This window comes from Macaca mulatta, chromosome 2 (genome assembly GCF_049350105.2).
Source record: "Macaca mulatta isolate MMU2019108-1 chromosome 2, T2T-MMU8v2.0, whole genome shotgun sequence".
In the NCBI taxonomy this organism is placed as follows: Eukaryota; Metazoa; Chordata; class Mammalia; order Primates; family Cercopithecidae; genus Macaca; species Macaca mulatta.
The window spans coordinates 79,114,602-79,136,663 of record NC_133407.1 but is presented as its reverse complement, the minus strand read 5'-3'; the positions used below and the strand labels follow the sequence as shown (position 1 = coordinate 79,136,663).

Below are 22,062 nucleotides of genomic sequence, written 5' to 3'. Positions count from 1 at the left end.
GGTTTGGAATTCTGCCTCTTCCTCTACACTGGGCTTTAGAATACATAGAGAGATAATTAAGGAGAAAAGTGAATAGATGTCAAATTTCTGAAAGACATGAAAGGCACTGCAATCGATTTCTTATTTGGGAATTTTGAAAATATGTCTGTATAGATTTTTCATAATTATGGGCAGACTGTTCATAGATTCTGAGATGAATATCCCCAGGTTTTACTAGTGTGGCCTGGAGATGATGTCATTACATAATTGAAGTATGCTTAGAAATGTTTTCTCCAGAGTAACTCACTAACAAATAGTATTGTTAAAAAGCCTCATTTAATTAAACATAGTCATTAGAGCTCATGTTCATTATAATATTTCCAAGATTAATTTTAATGATTAATAAGTTGAAAATGCCACAATATCAGAATTACATTTGTCTTGGGCATATTAGGATCCCTAAGATGTTAGCATTGATGCCAATATTAAGTTCTTATTTAATTCATATCAAGGAAAACACAGCAAGTTTGTATGGAACATGAAAAACAAAAATAAAGTCAAACAGTTCTTCCAGCTGTGGTTAAGAAATGTCAGAAGGCTTGATAGATGTTGACTGGAAGTCTATTGTGAGACTTGGAGTCATTGGAGATAGTGATAGATGGCGGCCTGCTGTTTCATAGGCACTAGTTTTCAAAGCAGATATTTTTCTTCATTAATATACCTGGCTTTGTCTCCATCACAGATACAAAACCTCAAAAACTTCTTAGTGCTGGGAGAAGCCACTCCACCCACCCCGTGGCAGACCAATCTACCATGGGAGTCCGCAACTTTGAGATTGACACTGAGGGCAAAAATGCTGTTATGAGGCTTTGCTTCCTCAAAGTAAGAAAAAACACTGCAGTGACAGGTAAAATATATATTTACATTTTACATGTAGTTGGAAAGGGAGCAATAAAGAAAATCCACTCTATTTCTACTAGATCTTGTAGAATTTGAGTGCATGTAGCTAACCAGTCAGGAGTGTGTCATGTGAGGTCACAGACCATGGCAAAGGAAGTTGGAATTGAGGAGGATGGGTTCAAGAGCAGGAGGCAGACTACACCCCACTACTAATTTATCCAGTGTTGTATATGTTAAGATCAGGAAGGGAACAATTCTGACAAATTATTGAATACGGGCAACAATCAGAATTGTTGTCCCAGACATGGCATAAAGAGATTTTAATACCGTAGGGGCACAGCAAGATGTATGCCAGAGTCAAAGCTTAAGTCCACATATAGCAGAAGAGTTGAGTCTGAGACTGACTATATGAGTACCTAATCAAAATAGGCTGGAAGAGAATAATGAGGAGCATGGATGTTAAGCACAGTAACAGAATTTGAAAGAATTGCTAATCCCAGGATAAGAGCTGCCTGCTCTCTTCTCTGTTCTCATCTTTTTTCTTTTTTGAAGTATTAGTTATATATTCTAGAGATGTATACTAACATTAATGATATTTTATGATTTACTGTAGTTATTTGATATTATGTAAATGAAATAACCATTTGCTTAATTTTTTCCCTGTTGTCAGTGGCAATATTAGCATGGTGTTGATGCAGGCTGCATCTTTCCGAAATGAAAATCTGCCTTGGAGAATAATGCACATATGTATTGTGTATTTGAAATCTAGACACATATGTATTGTGGATTTGAAAAGGAAATGAACATATCTGAATTATGTTTATTGTTTCCCATATTTAATTTACAGATGAAAAATCTGTATAATTTTCATATAAAATTTTTAATCATTAAGAATCAATAAAGGTATAGTTTAAAAACATTCTGGGTTGTTTAGAATAAACTTTGAAACAATTAGATTCTAAAACTTTCCATTTTCTAGAACTTGCTTATACTCAAAATATGAATTATTATCCTGAAATTACTCTCATTTCCTCAATACTAATTTTAATGTTATCAGTATTCCCAGATTGTTTTCACTGAAGCAGCTACGTGTTATTATTTCTACCTTAAATAAATATGATTGTTAATTGGCAGTACATTTGTGAGGCAAACTGGAAGTCATTCAGAGAGTTATCAAATAATAGGAACCTTGCCACAGAAGAATAACTTAGGTAAGGTGCTTCAACAAAACATAAAAATGGAAAATGAAAAGGTTAGTTCTAGACTCATTCACCAAAAAAGGGTTTTATAAGGGTTTACAATGAATTATTGATGAAAACATATAAAGAAAGCTCATAAATAGAATTCTAAGCATGCTGCCAAATGGAGAAGTCAATAGCTATTCTGCTGTCACTACATATTCCATCCAAATCTGTGCATGCAGACTTTTACTTCACTGTATATATCCAATGGGTTATTAGGGAAGATGAATTTTATATAATGAGAATATTATCATAATGTTGGAATTAATATTTCATGTTTATCTGAGGAAACAAATTAATTCTATTTAACTTTAAAAAACCCCCGGGCCGGGCGCGGTGGCTCAAGCCTGTAATCCCAGCACTTTGGGAGGCCAAGACGGGCGGATCACGAGGTCAGGAGATCGAGACCATCCTGGCTAACACTATGAAACCCCGTCTCTACTAAAAAATACAAAAAACTAGCCAGGCAAGGTGGCGGGCGCCTGTAGTCCCAGCTGCTCGGGAGGCTGAGGCAGGAGAATGGTGTAAACCCGGGAGGCGGAGCTTGCAGTGAGCTGAGATCTGGCCACTGCACTCCAGCCCGGGCGACAGAGTCTCAAACAAACAAACAAACAAAATAAATAAATAAATATAAAAACCCCCAAAACATCAGAATAATGAATGAAGAAAAGGGAACTAAATGTAATGGGACATTTCAATATCCTATGTCATTTAATACTCAACACAAACCAGTGAGGTTATCATAGTGTTACCTCCATTTTATATTTGACAAAATTAAAGTGATGCTGGGAATTGATCTCAGGGCTACTCACCTCTCCAACATCATATGCTTTCCACAGGGAAAGTCACTGAAGAAGTTATTTCCGGCATGGGTTGTTCAGTTTTCTAATTAGATTTTCCCTTACATGTTAGGAGGAGCTAACCTGGTATCATGTGGAGGATCTGGTTATGTCAGATTTTGGGATATATATAAGAAGCAACTTCTGGCTGAATTTTTGGCTCATAGTGGAGCTGGAACGATTATTATGTCTACTGATAAGATGAATCGATACCTTACCACAGGAGATCTTGATGGATGGTTGAAAATCTGGAATATAGAGGTAAATTGAAAAACATTATCACATTACCTTTAAGATTTTTGGTGACCCTTTGTTGCAAGTAACTATGAATCAAGTCTTGTCTGTCTCCCAAACAAAGGAAAAAATGTTTAGTCTAAGTGTTTTAAATAAAACATTTACAAGTTTCATGCAGAGACTTCTTTTAAATAATTAATGAGGAAAATCATATTTTTCTCAATATTGACAGCCTTCTGTTAAGTAAGTCATCCAATTTAGAAATGCCATATTGTTAGGAAGGCACTGCAGCATTATTTGAATGTAAATAATTAGGATATACCTTATTTTTAATGTATTTATTTATTTATGTATCTATTTATTTATTTTGAGACAGGATCTCCCTCTGTCACATAGACTGGAGTGCAGTGGCATGATTATAGCTCTCTGCAACTTCAGACTCATGGCTCAAGCCATCCTCCCACCTCAGCCTCCTGAGTAGCTATGACTACAGGCGTTTTCCACTATGCCCAGCTAATTATTTTATTTTATTTTAATTTAATTTTATTTTTTGTAGAGACAGGGTCTCACTATGTTGACTGAGGTGAGGCTACACCTTATTTGCAATGAGACTGTAAATGTAATTTAAATACTAGAGGACTATTCCCTCATCTAACATTATTGTTACCCTGAGTTAGTTTGGGATTTTTTTCTTTTTTATCACTGATTACCTCCTCAATTTTCCAATAATATTTAAAAGTTGTATATGTGACCACATATGTGTGGTAAAGTTCATCTCTATTAAATAATTGGCTATACTATTTAGATTTTTCTTTCCTTCCTCCTTCCCCACTAGTTCCTTTTTGTATTTCCCAAGTAGTCAGATAAGTTAGAAACCTTTTTTTCTTAATGTAATTTCATTTTCTAGCCTCTTTTATCATGAACTTTGCTTTCGCATTTGGATCACAGGTTATTGTTCCCAAGTTTGAAAATCGGCCTTTTTAAAAAAGTGTTATGTCATTGTAATCGTTTCATATTTGAATTTTTTAGAGGTCTGGTATTTCTTTTCATTCAGGAGTACTGTCTTAATTCCAGTAAGAACAAAATCACAAAGGCCCCAACTCTGATAAGATCATTCCAACCTCATGAGGACCGGATAAGTTCCTTAGAGATGTGTGAGCTGGGTGGTCAGTTACTGATTATCTCCTCCTCTGCAGACTGCAGCATTTGTGTGACTGGTGTCTGCAATGCTCCTGTTTGGATCTTTGGTCAGGTAGAAATATTGCTCTTTATTATTCTAGTATTTACTTGACATTTAGTATTAACTTGGGCTGATTTCTATTTGAATCTCATCAGCTGTTTAATGTTCATTAGTCATGAAAGAACTGACAACATTTCTGAAGCAGTAGCTCCAGGCAACTTTGTCCTGTTTTCCATTAACCAAGACAGTTTCATCAAGCGGAAGACACCAGACACACGGAAAGATAGGAGCTCTGTGCAGCTCAAAATATTCCAAGATTTCTAAGAAAAAATTCTCCTCTAAAATAAATTCCTTCAATTTCAAAATTTAGTAAAAGTTCAACGTGGATAAAATGATCGTGTTACTAAAAAGACAGGTGATTATGACTGTTAACTAAGAACGTAATAATCAAATGTAGAAAATTTTAGGAAAAAACCAATCATCCTATTCATTCTCTGGTTTATTGCCGCAAATAATAATAGTTAATATTTGCTGAGTTTTCCTTGTGTACCTGGGGCACTGTTCTAAGATTTTTTTCAAGAATTAACTCATTTAATCTTCACAATTGCTCAATTCAGGAGGGGGCAGCTCTCACAATTCCCATTTTACAAATGAGCAAACAGAGGCACAGAGAGTTTGAATTAATCGCCTGAGCTCGCAGAAGCTAATTGTGGTAGAGTTTTGCTTTTAACTCAAGTTGGGTCACTTTAGAGCTCACATTTTTAACCCCTTTCTCAAGATCTGACTTGTCCCTGCCTATGAAATGAAATGGAAGTAGGGGGCATGAAATAAAGGAAATATTTAGTCTCATATTTTCTGTTCTTTTATCCTTTTGCCTTCTTGGGAACTTTTCGTGTTCCATTTATGCTTTTGGGGACAAAATATGTTTGACTGGTTTCAACCAGTACTATTCAAACCTGGTATAAGTTTAAGGTGAAGCCTCAATTTCTGTTCAGCCAGCTGATTTGGTTCTATTTAGGAGCCTCAGGTGCCAATCTTACTCTGGAGAGTAGGCAATTCTTTTAGTGTCGGAAGACAACGTTTGTTGTTGCTGTATTTGTAAAGTCAGTTTGATAAGGCCAACCTGTGTGGAAAGAATTCTAAGCAACCCTTTAGGATGCAGAGGGTGTTGGCAAATCAGAAAATCATCTAGGAGGTGGACCCACATTGGCTGGACAATGAGAGTGTCAATGTAACACTCAGGAGCTGTATCAATCTCTTGTATTTTTGTAAACAAGACGAGCACTAGATTTTTCTCAGTCAGGAAAAAAAGCGGCTGAGTGGGAACTCATATGGGTGTGTGATGAGTGAGACAGAGTGGGACATGGCTGGCAGTCTGGACAGGAAAGAAGGTGGAAGCCTGCCTCGGGCCACTGAAGAAGCCAATGCATTGCTGACGGAGGCTGTGGCAAGATGAGGTGGAGGTTTGAACAATGGTAAAGAAACGAAACATCATCAAGTGAGTGACCTAAGAAGTTCCTTAGACATCTGGGGTTGAACCAAGAAATAACACCATTCTAGGTGTAGGTGCCATATAAAGTTCACCCACCAAACATAATCTGTAGCTAAATTTTATTTTAATGCAGAAATGGGTGCTTATAAAACTACTTATTTTTATGTTATTGATATTATTTGTTGTTTCTGTGAAATCTTGCATTGTTTAAGGACTTCAGACCCAAAAAGCCCTCATGAGAATAATTTTATTTTTTCCTTTCTGTTCAAGACAGGAGAAGAGTCATCAGACCTGGGTCAGTTTTAAAAATTGAAGGCTAGCAAAGCTAGGGAAAACGGTTTCCTAGTTCCTTCTGTTTGTGCTACTTCTTCTTCTTCTTCTTTTTTTTTTTTAAAGGATTTACTTTTATCAAGCTGTCTTGAATATAGGTGCCATTAGTCCCAAGATGTAGAGCAAAGAGTGTGGGGAAGAGGAAATGGAAAGGAGAGGAAGGGGAAAGGAAAAGAGGGAAAGGAAAGAGAGAGGAGAGAAGGGATTTTTTTTTTTTTAAACAAAACAAAACTTAGAATCCCTTTTATAACATAGCTATTGGGCTTAGGCTGGTTTTCAGGTTAGATTTTTAAAAGTAAGTTGTGTGGTATGTCTATTTCTAGAGTTGGAGAAATAGGAGTGAAGAGGATTTATTCATGAATGCATGTTTATCCCACGAAGCTGTCAGGTGATTGTCGGATAAGAAGAAATTCAAATGATGCTTGAAATTCTTCAGTGCCCCTCTTTGTGCACTAACTACTGTTATGCTAGGCAGAGTTTATGTACTGGCAACTCTCCTCATCTGATTGATTTGATGTCCAGTGACTTTGATTGTGTCTCTTCATCCAGTGAATAATTAAAATTTGATTTAGTTGCCCACATTTAAACAATAATAGATTTCATGTAAAGATTCAAGTTTCTAATTTCTCTTAAAAAAAAGCAATCAGGCAAGAGAAAGAAACAAAAGGTATTCAAATAGGCAGAGAGGAAGTCAAATTGTCTCTGTTTGCAGATGACATGATTGTATATTTAGAAAACCCCATCATCTCAGCCCAAAAAATCCTTAAGCTGAAAAACAAATTCAGCAAAGTCTCAGGATACAAAATTAATGTGCAAAAATCACAAGCATTCCTATACCCCAATAATAGACAAGCAGAGAGCCAAATCATGAGTGAATTCCCATTCACAATTGCTACAAAGAAAATAAAATACCTAGGAATACAACTTACAAGGGACATGAAGGACGTCTTCAAGGAGAACTACAAGTCATTGGTCAAGAAAATCAGAGAGGACACAAACAAATGGAAAAACATTCCATGCTCATGAACAGGAAGAATCAATATCATGAAAATGGCCATACTGCCCAAGGTAATTTATAGATTCAATGCTATTCCCATGAAGCTACCATTGACTTTCTTCACAGAACTAGAAAAAACTACTTTCAATTTTATATGGAACCAAAAAAGAGCCTTTATAGCCAAGACAATCCTAAGCAAAAAGAACAAAGCTGGAGACATCATGCTACCTGACTTCAAACTATACTACAAGGCTACAGTAACCAAAACAGCATGGTACTGGTACCAAAACAGATATATAGACCAATGGAATAGAACAGAGGCCTCAGAAATAACACCACACACCTACAACCATCTGACCTTTGAAAAACCTTACAGAAACAAACAATGGGGAAATCATTCCCTATTTAATAAATGGTGCTGGGAAAACTGGCTAACCTTATGCAGAATATAGAAACTGAACCCCTTTTTTACACCTTATACAAAAATTAACTCAAAATGGATTAAAGACTTAAATGTAAATCCTAAAACAATAAAAAATCTGGAAGAAAACCTTTCAAAACCATACAGGACATAGGAATGGGCAAAGATATCAAGACTAAAACACCAAAAGCAATTGCAGCAAAAGCTGAAATTGACAAATGCAATCTAATTAAACTAAAAAGCTTCTGCACAGCAAAAGAAAATATCAGAGTGAACAGGCACCCTACAGAATGGGAGAAAAATTTTTCAATCTATCTATCTATCTGCCAAAGGTCTAATATGCAGAATCTATGAGGAACTTAAACAAATTTACAAGAAAGAAACCAAACAACCCCATCGAAATGTGAGTGAAGGATATGAGCAGACACTTCTCAAAACAAGACATTTATGTGACCAATAAACATATGAAAAAAACCTCATCATCACTGGTCATTAGAGAAATGCATATCAAAACCATAATGAGATACCATCCCACACTAGTTAGAATGGCAATCATTAAAAAGTCTGGAAACAACAGATGTTGGCAAGGATGTGGAGAAATAGGAATGCTTTTACACTGTTGGTGGGAGTGCAAATTAGTTCAATCATTGTAGAAGACAGTGTAGCAACTCGTCAAGGATCTAGAACCAGAAATACCATTTGACCCAGGAATCCCATTACTGAGTATATACTCAAAGGGTTATAAATCATTCTACTATAAAGACACATGCACATGCATGTTTTTTGCAGCACTATTTACAATAGCAAAAACTTGGAACCAATCCAAATACCCATCAATGATAGACTAGAAAAACAAAATATGGCACATATACAACATGGAATACTATGCAGCCATAAAACAGGATGAGTTCATGTCTTTGCAAGGACATGGAGGAAGCTGGAAACCATCATCCTTAGCAAACTAACACAGGAACGGAAAAGCGAACACCCCATGTTCTCACTCATAAGTGGGAGTTGAACAATTAGAACACATGGACACAGGGAGAGGAACATCACTCATTGTGGCCTGTCGGGGGGTGAGGGGAAAGGGGAGGTAGAGCATTAGGATGAATAACTAATGCATGTGGGGCTTAAAACTTAGATGATGGGTTGATAGTTGCAGCAAACCAACATGGCACATGTATACCTATGTAACAAACCTGCATATTCAGCACATGTATCCCAGAACTTACAGTGGCAAAAAAAAAAAAAAAAAAAAAAAAAAAAAAATACAAAAAAAGAACATACATCATTCCTTAAGAGTAACTATAGCCTTTATGTAAAATGAGTTCTCTTTAATTCAGTGTAGCAGTGTAGTCCTTGAATTTTTTTATTGCCTTAAATACTGAGGGTGAGTTTTATTTACTATTTATTACCCATTTATTTTCTTGTATTAGGTTCAATTCATTCATTGATATTATTTGACTGGCCCTGTAGGCATTTTATTCTGCAAACACTTATGACAAGGCTGATCAATTTGCAGACCAGCCAAATATCTGCAGGATACCTACGGTTCCCCTCGTATCTCACAGGCTGCATTCTTTGGAACATTCTGTGTGCATGAAGCGAATTGATATAAGACGAGAAAATCGGCTCTGTATTTAAAACATAAAATAGATTGTTAATGGGAAACTTTTGTTAGATTAATGCATTTTAAGAAGTGTAGCCAAAATCTGTGGAAATTATTATATAACACATATAATTTTTAGAAAATAATATTTAATAACTGAACTAGCTTTTGAAAACATTTTAAGGAGATAACATGCAAATAAAGTAGTTGAGGGAAAAAATAACTGTGGCAATTCTTTAACAAAAGCTTTGTTTTGTTTTTAGTAAATATACATCTGGCTATTCAGAATTTTAAAATAGGAATGGTAAAAAATTTTTTGTAGTTCATTATTATCTTTTCATTGTTTCTTATGACACATCTCATTTTCTACCTTTATTAAAGGTACATGAATCTCTTTCATTTCCCCTGTAAAACTGTAAACTTCTTGTGGAGAAGAGTCACGTCTTTTTCATCTTCTTGTGTGTCCCACCCCAGGACTTTAATTAGTAATCTAGCACATGGTAAACACACGTAAATGTTTGAAGAAAATAAATTTCATAAAAATAAAAGATGTTTTCGTTTTTTTCAGGCAAAGCACTGGCATATTGAAAACTACCTTTTCCTTCCTAAAAGAGATACTAATTTAGTGGAAAGTGATATTCAAAAGGAAATTTCTTTATTTTCTAAGGAGGAATCTTGTTTAGACCCAACAGAACATTCTCTACTTAACAAGAAAAACAAAGATGACTCAACATACAAGTAAGTAATTTTGAACATTAGCCAGATGTCAACTGGAGTCTAGGTAAGACATAGATAAGACTGGTCCAAACTTCTTTCTGTCCTCTGTGGAATGTTCAGTGACTACCTTAAGATTTTTCCAAAATTTGAGGTGTTGGTAGGTATGTATGGATGAGTGACTTATATTATCGAGGCCATATTTGGTTCTTATTTCTTGACTACATTGATTCTTGATATGTGTTAAGTGCCATCTAGTCTTATATTTCTACTCCATCATCAATCTAATTGTGAAAATTGACCCCTTTCTTCAAAAACTATCTATCTATCTATCTATCTATCTATCTATCTATCTATCTATCCATCTATCTATCTGTCATCTATCTATCTATCTATCTATCTATCTATCTATCTATCTATCTATCTTAGAAAGTGTATCAGATTTTACTCCTGGTTTTGATAAAGTGCACAGGGGTTTATGTGACAAAAGTTCAAAGAGCTTAACTTTGAAGTTAGACATCATTTCTTTAAGGCTTCTCATGCCTCTAGGTTGCTCAGACGTTCTTCTCTTCACGTCACTCTGCTAGGTCCCATATTTACACTCCATTTATGCTCTCATGTCAAGGAGTTTAGTTCTTTTGTTTTCTATGCTTTTGCCAAACCATGCTCTCATAACTTAACTTTTATGCTAAATGGCTATTTTATTCTCGTAGAGATAGATATCCAAGCTTATTACTTGGAGAATAATAAAAATATTTTGGTGCCTTTGATTTATTATCTGTTCCATGTAAGAAAAGAAATGGAGCTTACTCGGAGCTGACAAGAAAATAGTTCTTCTATAAAACTCCCACCATGTTTTAATTCAATGCTTTTGTAACATTCTATGTTAAACAGGTGAAACACCAGAGAGGACTGTCTTTCCTTCTTCCCTTTAACTCACTAGTCACACTTTTCCTTTCATTGAGGCTCTACAGGTGGGTTGGGAGGCAGGAAAAAGGTAGCATTGCTGTTCTTGAGGCTTGGCAGATGTGCACAGCATACTCTTCTTCCTGGCGATATAGTTGAGGGTTCTTTGATGACCCCACTCAGGGACCTCTGCATTGCACATTTCCAAACTCATAAACTCTTTGGCTAGTTTCTTATGGCTCACCTCCTCCAGCTCATGCCCCTTGTAATACACATCACAGTGTTTTCTATTACAGTCCTGCACATTGCCAAGCCTCCCCTCTTGCACAACTGCTGGTTTAACTTCTGCTTGGCCTATAGGAAACACATTTTGCAACACCAACTTTTCCACTGTTTCCCCACTGCTCCCTGCAACTCCAGGTACAGCTTTTTGCCTGTAGACTTCTTCAGATGTTAGTGAGACAAAGGTCTGCTGTGTCCCTCTCATTGTTACCCTGGAAGACTACATTAAGCTATTTGGGCTATGTGAATAGAGGCTAGAAATGAAAAAGAGAAAAACTTTCCTCCCCTCCAATGGGAGTGGGTCACAATTCGCACATAAGACTCTCTCTGATGCAATCATCTCTTATAGTTTCCGCATCCTTTGTTTATATCTTACAGTGATGTTGGCTTAAGTGTCACAAGATCAGTTTTGGAGCTACCTTCTTGGCAAAGTGACCCTGCACATAAAGAGTCAAACCACCTCATGTTGGCATGTAGAAATACTTTTGTATTAAACATCTCAATAGATTACTTTGCTTTCAAACTTTTTGAACCTCTACTGACAGATAGATAGAAGAAAAAAATTCCGCTTTAGCATTCTGTTATGCTAAATTACTTTGGTATTTGTTCTTCCATTTCCTTGAATTATGGCTTGCAGAAATGTCAAGTGGCATTTTACATTTAGGCAGAAGGATATTTTCAATTTAGAAATCTAGCATGAGCAATCCTGTACAATCATAGAATGCTGGGAATGGAAAGACTTTACATAGGATAAAATGTCCCCGCCTACCTATCCTACTCAATCTTACAGATGAAGAAATAAAGTTACCTTGGGATAACACAGATAGATCATTTTTTTTTCTCTTTCCATCACATGCATAGAAGAGTGAAGGCAAGTGTTACAGATTCCTGTTTAAGAGTATTTCAGCCAATATAATACTTTCCCATTCCTTATGACACACTCAGTTATCCTTTAAACATTTTTTTTTTGAGGCTGTCTTGCTTTGTCGCCCAGCTGAAATGCAGTGGTGCGACCACAGCTCACTGCAGCAGCAACCTCCCTGGCTCAAGCAATCCTCCCACCTCAGCCTCCCAAGTAGCTGGGACTACAGGCATGCCACCACACCCAGTTTGCACACACACACACACACACACACGCGCACACTTTTTTTCTGTACAGATGGGGTTTCATCATGTTGCTCAGGCTGGTCTTGAACTCCTAGGTTCAAGTGATCCTCCCACTTCACCCTCCCAAAGTGCTAGGATTACAGATGTGAGCCATCACTCCCATCCTAAACACTTTTTTAAACCATTCTTTTCCTAGATTCAAACATTGGCAATTTGAACTCTTCTTTCCTGACTTCATTTTCAGTTAATTTTGTTTTCTATTGTTCCTGAAAACTTTTTGTTATGCAAATCAGTGCTGATATATACAGTTATTAAAAAAATTATTTTAATTTCTGGGGTACATGTGTAGGATTCACAGGTTTGTTACATAGGTAAATGTATGCCATGGAGGTTTGCTGCACCCATATACCTATAACCTGAGTATTAAACCCAGCATGCATTAGCAATTTTTCATGATGCTCTCCCTCCCCATCCCCTACCCCTGGACAGGTTCCAGTGTGTGTTGTTCCCCTCCTTGTGTCCATGTGTTTTCATTGGTCAGCTCCCACTTTTGAGTGAGAACATGTGAATATGTGGTGTTTGGTTTTCTGTTCCTGAGTTAGTTTGCAGAGGATAATGGCTTCCAGCTCCATCCATGTCCCTGCAGAGGACATTATCTCATTCCTTTTTGTGGCTGTATAGTATTCCATGGTGTATGTGTACCACCATTTTCTTTATTCAGTCTATCATTGATGGGCATTTGGGTTGATTCCATTTACTGGCTATTGTGAATAGTGCTGTAATGAACATATGTGTGCTTGTATCTTTATAATAGAATGATTTATATTCCTTTGGGTATATACCCAGTAATGAGATTGCTGGGTCAAATGGTAGTTTAAATACTATTTCTGGTTCTAGGTCTTTGAGGAATCACCATACTGTCTTCCACCATGAGTGAACTAATTTGCATACCCACCAGCAGTGCAAAAGCATTTGAATCTCTCTGCAGACTCACCAGCATCTGTTGTTTCCTGACTTTTTAATAATTGCCATTCTGACTGGCATGAGATGGTATCTCACTGTGGGTTTGATTTGCATTTCTTTAATGATCAGTGATGTTAAGCCTTTTTTCATCTGTTTGTTGGTTGCATAAATGTCTTATTTTGAGAAGTGTCGGTTTATGTCTTTGCTTTTTAATGGTTGTTTTTTTTTTTCTTGTAAATTTATTTAAGTTCCTTGTGGACTCTGAATACTAGCTCTTTGTCAGATGGATAGATTGCAAAAATTTTCACCCATTCTGTAGGTTTTCTGTTCACTCTGATGACACTTTCTTTTGCTGTGCAGAAACTTTTTAGTTTAATATCTCATTTGTCAATTTTTACTTTAATTGCAATTACTTTTGATGTTTTCATCATGAAATCTTTGCCTGTGCCTATGTCCTGAACTATATTGCCTAGATTTTCTTCTAGAGTTTTTATAGTTTTGGGTTTTACATTTAAGTCTTTAATCCATTTTGAGTTAATTTTTGTATAAGATGTAAGGAAGGGGTCCAGTTTCAATTTTCTGTATATGGCTATTCAGTTCTCCTAGCACCATTTATTAAATAGGAATCCTTTCTTCATTGCTTGTTTTCATCAGATTTGTTGAAGATTAGATGGTTGTAGATGTGTGGTCTTATTTCTTAGCTCTGTATTCTGTTCCATGGGTCTATGTGTCTGTTTTTGTACCAGTACCGGGCTGTTTTGGTTACTATAGCCCTGTAGTATAGTTTGAAGTAGGGCAGCATGATGCCTCCAGCTTTGTTCTTTTTTGCTTAGCATTGTTTTGGCTATGTAGGCTCTTTTTTGGTTCCATATGAGTTTTTAAATAGTTTTTTATTTTTTTCCTAATTCTGTGAAGAATGTCAAGAGTAGTTTGATGGGAATAGCACTGAATCTATAAATAACTTTGGGCAGTATGGCCATTTTCATGATATTGATTCTTTCTGTTCATGATCATGAAAAGTTTTTCCATTGTTTGTGTCCTCTCTGATTTCCTTGAGCAATGGTTTGTAGTTCTCCTTGAAGACCGTTCTTCACTTTCCTTGATAGCTGTATTCCTAGATATTTTATTCTCTGTAGCAATTGTGAATGGGAATCCATCTATGATTTGGCTCTCTGCTTATCTGTTATTTGTGTATAGGAGTGCTTGTGATTTTTGCACTTTGTTTTTGTATCCTGAGACTTTGCTGAAGTTGTTTATCAGCTTAAGAAGCTTTTGGGCTGAGTCGATATGGTTTTCTAGATATAGTATCATGTCATCTGCAAACAGAATTTGATTTCCTTTCTTCCTATTTGAATACCCTTTATTTCTTTCTCTTGCCTGATTGCCCTGGCCAGAACTTCCCATACTACACTGAATAGGAGTGGTGAGAAAGGGCAACCCTGTCTTGTGCCGGTTTTCAAGGGGAATGCCTCCAGCTTTTGCCCATTCAGTATGATATTGGCTATGGGTTTGTCATAAGTGACTCATTATTTTGAGATATGTACCTTCAATACCTACTTTATTGAGAATTTTTAACATGAAGAAATGTTGAATTGTATCGCAAGCATTTTCTGTACCTATTGTGGTAATCATGTGGTTTTTGTCCTTAGTTTTGTTTATGGGATGAATTACGTTTATTGATTTACCTACGTTGAGTCAGCCTTGAATCCTGGGGATGAAGCCAACTTGATTGTGGTGGATACGCTTTTTGATGTGCTGCAAGATTTGTTTTGCAAATATTTTATTGAGGATTTTTGCATTGATGTTCATCAGGGATATCGGCCTGAAGTTCTTTTTTTGTTGTTGTTTTGTTTTATCTCGGCCTGATTTCTGTATCAGGATGATACTGAGCTCATAAAATGAGTTAGGGAAGAGTCACTCCTTTTCAATTGTTTGTAATAGTTTCAGAAGAAATGGTACCAGCTCCTCTTTGTATCTCTGGTAGAATCAGCTGTGAATCACTCTGGTCCTGAGCTTTTTTGGTTGGTAAGCTATTTATTACCACCTCAATTTCAGAACTCATTACTGGCCTATTCAGGGATTCAACTTCAGTCTTGAGAGGGTGTTTGTGTCCAGGAATTTATCCATTTCTTCTAGATTTTTTAGTTTATTTGTATAGAGGTGTTTATAGTATTTTTTGATGGTTGTTTGTATTTCTGTGGGGCAAGTGGTGATATCCCCTTTATCTTTTTTTGTTGTGTCTATTTGATTCTTCTGTCTTTTCTTCTTTATTAACTTAGCTAGCAATCTATTTTATTAATATTTTTTAAAAAGCCAGTTTCTGGATTTGTTGATATTTTGACGGTTTTTTTTGTGTGTGTGTGTCTATATCTCCTTCAGTTCTGCTCTGACCTTGCTTATTTCTTGTTTTTTGCTAGGTTAGGGGTTTGTTTGCTCTTGGTTCTCTAGTTCATTAGTTGTGATGTTAGGATGTTGATTTGAGATCTTTCTAGCTTTTTGATATGTGCATTTAGTGCTGTAAATTTCCCTCTTAACACTTTTTAACTGTGTCTCAGAGATTTTGGCACGTGGTCCCTTTGTTTTCATTAGTTTCAAGGAACTTCTTAATTTCTGTCTTAATTTCATTACTTACCCAAGAGTCACTCAAGAGCACGATGTTCAACTTCTATATAGCTGTGTGGTGTTTAGTGAGTTTCTTAATATTGAGTTCTAATTTAATTGTGCTGTGGTCTGAGAGACTGTTATGATTTCAGTTCTTTTGCATTTGCTGAGGAGTGTTTTACTTCCAATTATGTCATCAATTTTAGAGTAAGTGCCATGTGGCACCAAGAAGAATGTATATTCTGTTGTTTTTGAGTGGAGATTTCCATAGATCTCTATCAGGTCCACTTGATCTATAGCTGAGTTTAAGCCCTGAATATCTTTTATACTTTCTGTCTCGATGATCTGTCTAATGTTGACAGTGGGATGTTAAAGTCTCCCTATTATTATGTGGGAGGCTAAGTCTCTTTGTAGGACTCTAAGAACTTGTTTTACAAATCTGAGTTCTCCTGTATTGGGTGTATATATATTTAGGAGAGTTAGCTCTTCTTGTTGAATTGAACACTTTATCATTATGTAATGCCCTTCCTTGTCTTTTTTTTTTTTTTTTTTTTAATCTTTGTTGGTTTAAGGTCTGTTCTGTCAGAAACTAGGATTGTAACTCCTGCATTTTTTCTACTTTCCATTTGCTTGGTACAATTTCCTCCATTCCTCTGTTTTGAGCCTATGTGTGTCTTGGCATGTGAGATGCATCTTTTGACTACAGCACACCAGTGGGTCTTTACTCTTTATGCAGTTTGCCATTCTGTGTCTTTTAATTGGGGCATTTAGCCCATTTATATTTAAGGTTCATATTGTTAAATGCGAATTTGATTCTGTCACCATGATGCTGGATGATTATTTTGCAGACTTGTTAGGGTAGTTTCTTCATAGTGTCATTGGTCTGTGTACTTCAGTGTGTTTTTGTATTGACTGATAATGGTTTTTCCTTTTCATATTCAGTGCTTCCTTCAGGAGCTCTTGCAAGGCAGGCCTGGTGGTGAAGAATTCCCTCAGCATTTGCTTGTCTGAAAACAATCTTATTTCTCCTTTGCTTATGAAGCTTAGTTTGGCTGGTTATGGAATTCTGGATTGGAAATTCTTTTTTTAAGAATGTTGAATATTGGCCCCCCAATCTTTTCTGGTTTGTAGGGTTTCTGCTGAGAGGTCTGCTGTCAGTCTGATGGGCTTCCTTTGTAAGTGACCTGGCCTTTCTCTCTGGCTTCCCTTTAAATTTTTTCCTTCATGTCAACCTTGGAAAGTCTGATGATTATGTGTCTTGGGATTGATCTTTTAATGTAGTATCTTACTGGGATTCTCTGGATTTCTTGAATTTGAATGTTGGCCTGTCTTGCTAGGTTGAGAAAGTTCTCCTGGATGATATCCTGAAGTATGTTTTCCAACTCGTTTCCATTTTCTCCATCTCTTGCAGGTACCCCCATCAGTCATAGGTTTGTTTATATAATCTCATAGTTCTCGGAGGCTTCATTTGTTCTTTTTCATTCTTCTTTCTCTAATCTTTTCTGTCTGTCTTATTTCAATGAGATAGTCATCAAGCTCTGAGATTCTGTCCTCCGCATGGACTATTCAGCTATTGACACTTGTGATTGCATTGTGAAGTTCTCTTGTTGTGTTTTTCAGCTCTTTCAGGTCATCTTTGTTCCTTTCTAAACTGGTTATTCTGGTTAACAGCTCCTGTAATGTTTTATTGTGGTTCTTAACTTCTTTGCATTGTGTTAGTACATACTCTTTTACCTCAGTGAAGTTTGTTATTACCCACCTTCTAAAGCCTACTTCTGTCAATTCATCCATCTCAGCCTCAGCCCAGTTCTGTGCCCTTTCTGGAGAGGTGTTACAATCTTTTGGAGTAGAAGAGGCACCCTGGCTTTTTGAATTTTCAGCATTTGTGTGTTGATTTTTTTCTCAACTTTGTGGGTTTATCTACCTTCAATCTTTGAGGCTCCTGACCTTTGGATGAGGTTTTGTGGGGTCTTTTTTGTTGATGCTGTTGTTGCTTTCTGTTTGTTTTTCTTTTTAACAGTAAGACCCTTCTTCTGCAGTTTGCTGGGGGTCCATTCTAGACTCGATTTACCTGGGTCCCTCCTGCACCTAGAGGTATCACCAGTGGAGGCTGCAGAAGAGCAAAGATGACTGCCTGCTCTTTCTCCTGGGAGCTCCATCCCAGAGGGGCACTGACCTGACGCCACTGGGAACTCTCCTGAATGAGGTGTCTGGTGACCCCTGTTTGGAGGTCTCACCTACTTAGGAGGCATGGGATCAAGGACCCTCTTAATGAAGCACTCTATCTGTCCCTTGGTGGAATGGGTGTGCTGCACTGGCAGGAATTCCACTGGTTTCGACTGCCCTGATTCCTCAGAGCCAACAGAAGGAAAGACTAAGTCCACCAAACCAGAGACCATGGCTACTCTTTCCCGCAGGGGCTCCATTCCAGGGAGATCAGAGTTCTGTCTGTAAACTCCTGGCTGGAATCGCTGAAGTTCCCACAGGGAGGGCCCACCCAAAGAGGAGGGATGGATCCAGGTCCCACCTAAAGAAGCAGTTGGCCACGATCTGCCACAGCCACTGTGCTGCCCTGTGAGGTATTCCTCCCAGGCCAAACTGCCCAGTCTCCCCAGCACTGGCAGGGGAAAACGGCTGATTGGAGCCACAGTGATGGTGACCGCCCCTCCCACTGGGTAGTTGGTTGTCTTAGGCAGTCTCCAGCATGCTGCCACTGGCTGCAACCCAAACGGTCACCAAGAATCTGCACAGTTCTGTGCTTGGAACCCAAGGCCCTGGTGGTGTGGGCTCACGAGGTGATCTGATTCATGGGTCGCACAGATCCGTGGAAAAAGCATGGTGTCCCTGGGGGGTAGCTCAATCACTCACCAATATACAGGTTTTGTAGTTCACAGATTTCTCTTAAAACTGGAGCTTTGTTGTCTATCAGATTAAATAGGAGTACAGCAAACAGGTCTTCTCAGGTTGATTATAAGATTATACAGGCATTGGTAGACTTCTGGGGGTGAGAGGCAAAGTTATTTCTCCTGTACAGCAGTTTGTAAAATGAAAAATAATACATCAAAAAGTACTTGTGATCTTTAAAGTTTCTGTCTTAATCTAATTCAGATGAGACTGCATTGATATAATTTTAAGACTTTGTAATAATCAGATATTATAGAAAAATGTCATTTAGGAATTAAACTAATAAAAAAAGGGTTAAAAACATATCCTCAGAATTGATTATCATGTACATCCTTCAGTTCTCCCAGGAATATGATCAGGAATCCTTTGCAGAAATCAGACAAACACAATAAAATTATCAGCTGTAGAATGTCCTTTGTGCTTTCCATCTAATACAGAAAATATTATAAATCATTTTATTTTTAAGAAATATTGTTCTGAAGAATCTGCCTCTTTACCTAATCAGATTGGCAGATTCAAGGAGAGAATCATGCTAGCTCTCATCCATATGAAAAAATATGAGAGGAAAATAAATGTGTGAAAGAATTTAGACTACAGGGCAAAAAGTACATTTGGTGTATATATGCAGGTGGGGGTATGTTTAGAGAGGGGGGTGTGCACAGGAAGAAAGATGAAGGAAAAAAGAAAAAGTCTAAAGAAAATGGGAGAAACAAGAAACATGAAGAAAAAATTAAGTGTTTTAAAGCTATTTTCTCATTTTAACACCTAAGAGTCTTTTTGCAGATTAAAAAATTGGGGTGTATATTATCTTCTGGCTTATACAAACATACCTGGGTTTTTGCAGGGCTGAAAGTATTTTATAATACTATTTGTGAGAAGTAGGTAGATGGTAAAGAATTATCTTCAATTTAAGTCCTGGGGAGATGAATATAGAATTTAAGAGATTAATAGAAAGGCCTAATTCTAAGTTAACAACTGATATGGAGAAATAGGTTTATCCTTTTCCTAGATTCTGCAAAAGTCAAACTAGCTTTAAAAAACTTTAAAAATAAATAAACAAGTAAGTGAAGGGATAAAATCGTAAAAAAAACTACAGTGGACATATATTTTTCCTAGTTTATAGGAATATTTGTTTTCTGGACTCATAAAATTATCTAAAATAGGAAAATTATAGATAAAATGAATAATTTAGAAAATACAGTTTCAGAATATTTCTTATTATAAAATTAATATTGGTATTACAGGCATGTGCCACCATGTCCAGCTCATTTTTGTACTTTTAATAGAGACGGGTTTCATCATGTTGGCCAGGCTGCTCTTGAACTCCTGACCTCGTGATCCACCTGCCTTGGCCTCCCAAAGTTCTGGGATTATAGGCGTGAGCTGCTGTGCCTGGCCAAAAATAATACATTTTTATTATGGGAAAATTTGGAAGTACAAATGAGCAAAAGGTGAAAATATCTGTGGTAAAGCCATTGTTAACTTTAGGCATTTCACTTTTAAGACCTTGTTTTAGGCATACTTACCACAATGAAAAAATGTACATTTTATAAAAATGGAAGCTTAGTAGACTCAGTTTATAACCTGGTTTATCACTCAAAAATATACAGTAAGCACATTTTCATATTAGTTAATATGAGTATCCATGGACAACAACATTTATAATGACTTGTAGCTTTTTAACCATTTTCTTTATTTCAAATACATAGATTGTTTACAAATTTTAACTGGGAAAACACTTCTTTGAATACTTTCATGTGCACATATTAGAATATTTTATTGAATTCATAATTAGAATAAATTCTTTGAAGAGGAATTGCTGAGTCAAAAGGCATAAAGGCCTTTGGGTCGTCTTGCTGAAGGTCATCTTGCTGTCTGGACGTATCAGCTCTCCCTCCAGCAGCAATACAAATGGTTGCTTTCCTGCCTTTGAACCAAGAATGGATGTTATTGCTGTCTTAAAAGTGTTGCTATGATATCTTATTGTTTTAAACTACAGTTTTTGATTATTTGTGAAAGTAAACATTTTCAGGTTTATTCAATAAACCTGAAAAATGTAATTCAGTAATTCAATAATAAATTTGAAAGGGATACTCGAAGTCTACTAGACTAACTCCTGTGGTATCCTTAAGAGAAACACATCCCAGCCTTTTTGAATAGTTCCTATATGACACACTCACATCTCACAGATACGTTTCTCTATTATTGGACTATTCTTAATGTCTCTAACGTTAAGTAAAATCCATCTGTAGAACTCTCACTTATCAAGATCTTCATTCTTATTCTAGAGCAACAAAGAGCATAAACTACTCCATTTTTATTATCTGACATATTTTCCTTTGGTTACCATTTAAAAAATTGCTTGTCTGGAAGGGATTCATTATTAGAAACGAGTATAAAGAGTCAGATGAGAAATGAAACAAAAATTCTGCTAGTTTCCCAGTAATTTTATATAAGGGAGAAGGCACACCTCAAATTAATGTTTCTTAAACATGGAAAATAATTATGATATTTTAAATTCCATGTTATTGTTAGGAGGGAACTGATATTTAATATTATTTACATGCTTTTGATTACCTAGTTATTCTGTCAGTAGATTTCACATGAAAAATTAAATTATAAAATAGATAAATAGCTATAAGAAAAACACAAAATATTAAAATCTCATTTTAAATTAGGCTATATGTGGTGTAAATACTTGAAGAATTGGCAGTCTACTTTCGCCAACAATCTGGCAATAACTATCCTATGTCCATGTATGACAAATGAAAGCATATGATGCTCTATTCAATTTTTGAAATTTGAACTTTAAAAATACTAGAGCAATAAATTATTATTTGGGGGAGTGCCACATCTTTTTACTTTTTGTCTGATCTTTCTGATAGTTCTCAAAAATATTAGAGCTGCTGTAGGGGGATGTTAGAACTCCCTGCTTGGAGTGAAAAATATTGTCTCGTTCTTGCTTAAAGTGATAGTAGCCAACACCGTCTGAGCCCTGACTATATTTCAGGGCCCGTTCTAAGGTCTTTATGTGTTTACCTAATTTAATTCTCACTGTAATCCTTGGAGATAGCTACTATTATCATCCCCGTTTCACAACTTGAAAAACAGGTGGAGAAATTTAGTGATTTGCACAAGGTCAACCAACCAAGAGGTGAACCGGGGATACAAATGCAGGCATTCAGGCTCCAGAGTCAGTACTTTACCTAACAAGCATCATGTGAAAATATTGACAAATTATTGGTTTGTGAGTCAAGCCATCAAATATTTTATCAAGTACCTGCTATGTATAAGCCACTACTCAAAGCATTTTTCACTCCCTTTTTTATGCCTAGGAGGGTACTTGAGTGATTGTCACAGTCA

General features: G+C 36.5%; 1 protein-coding gene across 5 annotated transcripts in view; it reads left to right on the top strand.

Moving 5' to 3' along the window:
• The window catches only part of WDR49 (WD repeat domain 49), a 187,050-nt gene that overhangs the window by 130,354 nt on the left and 34,634 nt on the right, over positions 1 to 22,062 (top strand). For 4 of the 5 annotated variants that reach the window (XM_077991631.1, XM_077991629.1, XM_077991630.1 and 1 more), the window contains 4 exons: positions 722 to 886; positions 3,033 to 3,220; positions 4,248 to 4,445; positions 9,791 to 9,960. In XM_077991631.1, coding sequence (XP_077847757.1) covers positions 722 to 886; positions 3,033 to 3,220; positions 4,248 to 4,445; positions 9,791 to 9,960 — 721 coding nt within the window. The remainder of the gene's footprint in view (positions 1 to 721; positions 887 to 3,032; positions 3,221 to 4,247; positions 4,446 to 9,790; positions 9,961 to 22,062) is intronic. The other variant, XM_077991632.1, reaches the window with a different exon arrangement.